Raw genomic sequence first — 5,985 nt, forward strand, 5'->3', positions numbered from 1 at the left:
GGATCAGGACCAAGCAGGAGCTCCCATCCTAGTTCTTTGGACAGCACTAGGTAGAGAGAAATGACTGCATATGGAAAGTCGGCAGAACCATGGAGAGCAGTAGGAAGAATGCTACAAAGGTGAAGGCAGCACCATGGAGAGCTCAGAGCATCACTAGTTTGGCTGGAAACTGGGCTAAGTAGAAAACTTGTAGAGAGGGGCAGCCAGCTGTGCCAGACTGTTAATACAGAAAGAACTGACAGCAGGGACTGCCTCCAGGCTCCACACACCTATCATTTTATTCAAGTCTCCTGAAGTTTCTTGTTCGATCCCATCAAATGAACTCCCAAGGGAGTTATACCCAGATATGGAGAACACACCAAGAGGCGAGGTTAGTTTGAGGGTAGTACTAGTCAGTCAATCAACTAGCATTTATTAAGTACTAATTATATGCAAGACATAGTGCTAGGCACTGGATATACAAAAAAAGCGCAAAAAAACAGCCCTGCTCTCAAGGAGCTCACAATCTAATGGGAGAGAAAACATATAAATCACTTTGTACAAATAAGATATAAACAGGAAAAATTAGGATAGTCAAAGAGGGAAGGAACTAATATCTTTAAGGAGAATTGGAAATGACTCCCTGTAGAAGGTGGGATTTTAGCAAGGACTTGAAGGAAGCCAGGATGGAAAGGGAGAGGAGTTCAAGGCATGGGGGATAGCTGGTGAAAATATTGGGAATCAGAAAATGGAGTATCCTATGTGACAAGCAGCAAGGAGTCCTGTGTCACTGTATCAAAGAATACTTTGAAGGGAGTAAGGTATAAAAAGACTAAAAAGACAGAATGAAGGCCTTTAAAAGTCAAACAGAGAATGCTATATTTGAACCCGGAAGTGATAAGGAGCCACTGGAGGTTACTTAATATGGGAATAAGGTCAGATCTGCGCTTTGGGAAGGTCACTTTGACAGCTGAGTGAATGGAAGATGGAGTGTCATGGAGAGAAATGTGAGGCAGCACATGAATGTGCGGTGATGAGATGTGAGGTAGCCCAGGAAGGAGTTGATAAAGACCTGTTCAAGGGTGGTAGTAGTGTCACATAAGACAGGGGTATTTGGGAGATGTTAGAGATTTTATTAAGGTTGAAAAGCCTGGATCTGACAATTGATCGGATATGGAGGGTGAGAGAAGTGAACAGGTGAGAATGACACCTAAGATATAAGCCTGAGTGACTGGTAGGATGGTGGCACCCTAGATAGTAATAGGGAAGTTAGGAAAGGAAGAGTTTTGGTAGAAAGATAATTATTTCAGTTTTGGACATAGTGATTTTAAGAAGTCTTTGGGACATGCATTTCAACATGGAATATTTGGGTCTTAACTCATTCAAAGTGACATGTAGTGGTAGGATATTTCTTTTTGAGGAGAAAGTTCAAAGACAACCTCTTGGTACTATTACAGAAACACTAGGGTACTCTGGAGCCCTACATGAATCATCATCATACAGAGATCTCAGGGTGGGACCATCATGATGTGCTCAGCCTTTCAGTGGATGGCCCAGGTTGGGGAACTAGAAAGTTTATTTAGGAAACACAGGGAATGGTTGCCCCTCCCAAAAAAGGAATAATACCCACAATTGGTGAAATGCTTCATACCACATGAATATCAGTCAGTTGGGGGAACTGGGATAATATAATTTGCAATGACATGGAATGTTTATCATTATTTTACTGATTCCTTCTGGCATGGTCTCACTCTCTTGGCTCTTTATTGACTGTTATATTCATTCACCTTCATAAGAATTTCCATAAATCAGTATAACTTCTGGAAATTAGTAAAAAAAAAGTCATTCTGGAAAGCAAATTTATGCAAATAAAGTGACTAAAATATCCATATCCTTTGCCTAAGAAATTCCACTGTTAGGTATATACCTGATGGAGGTTATTAGAAGAAAAAAAGGTTTTTATATACATCAAAATATCACTTTTTGTGGTAGCAATAAATGGAAACAAAGTAGATATCCAGTGATTGAGGAATAGCTAAACAAATTGTGGTATATGAATGCAATGGAATATTACTATACTGTAAGACACATTGAACATGATAAATATAGAGAAAGATGCACAGACTTATATGAACTGATGAAGAGTGAAGTAAACAGCTAGGAAAACAATATACACACTGACTTTATTAATGTAAATGGAAAGTACATCAACTACAAAACAAGTGGAGATGGATGTTGAAAAATTAAAAAGAATAAAGTTAGTCCTCAAGAACAGATTTGAAAAACACTTCCTCTCTGCCTTTTTTCAGAGGCAATAGAGCACTGCAAGCAATGTCAATTTTAAAAATTATATTGATTAGTTTTGCTAATTTTTTTCTTCCCCTTTTTCTTTATTCTTTAAAGTCTTTGTCATAGGAAATGACTCTCCAGGAAGGTAGAAGGAAAAGGATGTGGGGAAATTTAGGTGATGTAAAAACAAGGATATTAATAAACACCTATTTTTTAAAAAGCCCATACAAGCATCCGATTTCCCCAAAACTAGTGTGACATCAACCCCTGGCATTAAAATCAGTTGTTTCTTATTATTGACTGGAAGTCTTATGAACAGAAGGCCTGTAGCCAAAAGTTAAACAGGAAGTGACAAGTATCAAGAAGATATGAATGGAAAGAATTTTCCAAGCTCCAAATGTGCCCTTAAGATTATTATCAATCAGGATGGACTTGACACAGCCTAGAGCCTGCATTCAGAGTGAAGAGGAATCTGCAACTGGATTATCATCAGTTGAAATTTTTATCACAGATGAGGTAACAGAGGAGCGATGGCTGAACTGAATTGAGAAATAGCAAAGAATCATGCTATTGATCATAGCTCCAGGAGTTTAATCCTCTAGGGAGGGCTATGAAGATTCTCCCCAGAGTGTGGCCAAAGGAGAAAGCTACTACAAGTTTGGCTTCATATCTTTTTCTGGCTGTTCTGATCAAGAGGGGACTACTAACAGCTCATATAGGAACTTGTGGAGCAATTGGTCTAAGAAGCAGGTAGAAGTCACTTGCTTTGTTTGCTTGACCAATGCACAAAGACGGGACTTTTCTTTGGCCAAAGATTATATGGAAACTGATTAAAGAGTCTTTAAAGAGGTGGACTTGGTTTTTGTTTCTCTGCTAGAAGGGGGCTTGGGATAAAACCTGATGGGAATAAAGTATAATGCACATATACTTTTCCATCTGTTTGCTTTAACCATCAACCTTGAGGAAATCATGAGAGTCAACAATCCTACCTGCCTTCAAGGAGAAGTTACAATAGAATTTGCATCACAGCTTTTGTTGACACATATGACATTCCACTTGTATCTCTGGTCCCCAGTAGGGCAGTCTATACCAGAAAGGCTAGTTTTACCTGGGTCCAACTAGTCCCCTGATCTAGAGTATCCTTGTTCACTTTTCATTTTCCTTATGCTAAATATCCAATGAGTAGGCAGATCATTCTCCAGGGGCTGTGCCTATGACAAGAGACAAAAACAGGGCAGTGAAGCTCTGCCAAACAGTAATGTGGGCAGGGCTGGCTGGGCCCACCCTTGCGCACTGGGCATGTTCTCCACTCTGGGAACCTGGCCAGAGGGCTGCAGAATGGACAGCAATGGACAGAAGGTCAGCAAGCAGGGAGAAAGGTGGTGCAGAGAATGGTACAGCATAAGGCAGAGTTGCTTCTTTGAAACCTCAACCAAGTTAACATGAGGCCTTCCATACTATTCATTTCTTCCCCAAATCAACTCATAGCCTCCTAGAGATATCCTAAAGAGAAAAAAAAAACTCAGATACAGTGTTGAGCCTGGAGGACAGTTACAGAGAAGTAACTGCCAGTGCAAATACCCACTAGAGGGGAGGAGACAGATGGAAACCTTTGGACACCCCAGTAATCCCGTAGTATTTACACAACACCACGGTCAGCTTCAGAAATACCCTGTCATTGTCAACCACCAATCTCTGCTCAGTCTTTCAAGCTCTTTAGTATTTGCATGTAGGATTCTAGGAAGACACCCCTTCTACTCCTAATCCATGTAAACAACAATATAATAGGCAGCTTGCCATCTGCCCTCTTCATCAATTTCTCAACATTATCCAGTTCCTTTGGCTTTGGAAGTTTTTCAGATATTGTTATTGTGGTGGTGGTGGTGGTGGTGGTGGTGGTGGTGGTGGTGGTGTTAATGATGATAATGGTGATGATGATGCTGGGATGGACCTAAAGAAGTTAAAGGACTGGAAACTTGGGAGGAGAGTAAGAGCAATAAGGGGTTAAGATCTAGAAGAACCTTAGAGCTACACAGTCCAATCTCCTCATTTTAGATGTGAAGAAATCAAGGCTCAGATGGTTAAAGAAGAATGAAAATCTTTAACTCATGATTACAGCCAGGTTCCTAACTCTTTTTGAGTCTGAGGTGGGGACTTTTTCCTTAACTCCTTCCCCTGCCACACAAACCCTCACCTTACCCACACACACTATCCATGAAGTAGGCATTTAAATTCATAACCTTTTCCTCTATGTACTATTTCTTCCCACCTCCCTCAAGGTCTCTAGGAAAAGGGTAGCAAGATCCTGAACATTAATCCCCTATCTTCCTGGGACTGCCTAGTCCTTATACCCTACAGTAGTTGTTATCCTGGGCTTAGTCAATGTTTGGTATATCACTTACCCATTGTTCAGGAAGAAATGAATGCCAGGCTAGTAAAGAAAAGCACTTCGATTTTACTCCTTTTCAGAAATTAAAAAAAAAAAACTTGGAGAATACTCTTATACCAAAACAGCAAATAAAGCTAATCTGGAAAAAGTATGTTTTCTCCCTGCACATCGTTAAGGTTGCTCAGGGACCAAAGCCATTGGCAGCAGGAGCTGGAAAGTGAGGTAATAATACAACCACCACCATAATAAATAGCTAGCATTTGTATAGTGCTTTAATGTTTGCAAAGTACTCATTTCATACAAATTCATACAAATATGCTCATTTCATCCTCACAACCCACCTTGAGAGGTCCGTGCTATTATTTCACTCATTTTACAAATGGGGAAATTGAGGCACAGAGCAGTTAAATGACTTGCCCAAAGTTACACAGCTAATAAGTATCAGAAGCAGGAAATTTGAACTCAGATATTCCTGATTTCGAGTCCAACTGTATACACTGTCCCACCAAAAGTATCTCTTCTCCATACAAAAATAAGAGAAGCAATGATTTAGAGTCCCATTTGCTTCTAGAGTTAATTGCAGAACATTTAACACCTCCTATGTTTCCATTAGCTCCCTTTCCTGATGCCTGAAATACCCCTGTTAGCTGGCCTCACTCTCAGTCACACCTGGTGTAGGTCCACACCGGGCGCTTAACAGCTGAATGGGATAAACAAATGGAGAGCCTAAGAGCTGCTGTTTTTTGACAGGCAGGGCCCAGCAAGTAAGAGTATCCTAAAATGCACTTTTTAGCATCAGCTTCTCCGGACTGCCCTTTTTGCCTTCCAAGTTGGGTCTAGGGTTGTTAGCGTAGCTCCTGAGAGGAAGGGAAAGAACTGAGAGGGGGTGTTCCCCTTATGCGAGGAGGGACTGGTGTCGCCCTGGTAACTGGGACTAGAGCTGTCTTCTGGGAGGATTGGGGATAAGAGGGGCGGAACAAGCCAGCCAGTCAGGCAGGCAGAGGCTGGGAGGGGATTCCCCGGGGTCCCCGGACAGGGGGAAGCTCCTTCATCACGATGAAGGCGGGGCTGGGGGAGGGTGTAGGGAGGGGCGGGACCAGAAACATACCGCTCCTCAGTATTCTTACACGTTTTCCGCGGCTCTTTTATTTCTTTCTCTTCCCCCACACCCCCTCCCCACTTGTAAACCCCTCCTCTACTCCCCACCTCTTCTGCCCCGCCCTCTGCCCAGCCCCAGTAGCCATCCGGTCCGAAGTCCTGGAGTCGCCTCGACTGTCTCCTCCCCTGCGGTTCCCTCTGCTCTCCGCTGGCATCTGGCCTGGCACAGC

The 5,985-nt window shown here is 42.2% G+C and overlaps 1 protein-coding gene across 1 annotated transcript in view; it reads right to left on the bottom strand.

Moving 5' to 3' along the window:
* Positions 1-5,452: 5,452 nt before the first annotated feature.
* LOC123246053 (proline-rich protein 2-like) overlaps positions 5,453-5,985 on the bottom strand; it is a 1,212-nt gene continuing 679 nt past the window's right edge. The window contains exon 2 of the mRNA XM_044675004.1: positions 5,453-5,970. Coding sequence (XP_044530939.1) covers positions 5,453-5,970 — 518 coding nt within the window. The remainder of the gene's footprint in view (positions 5,971-5,985) is intronic.

The sequence above is a fragment of the Gracilinanus agilis genome, chromosome 4, assembly GCF_016433145.1.
Source record: "Gracilinanus agilis isolate LMUSP501 chromosome 4, AgileGrace, whole genome shotgun sequence".
In the NCBI taxonomy this organism is placed as follows: Eukaryota; Metazoa; Chordata; class Mammalia; order Didelphimorphia; family Didelphidae; genus Gracilinanus; species Gracilinanus agilis.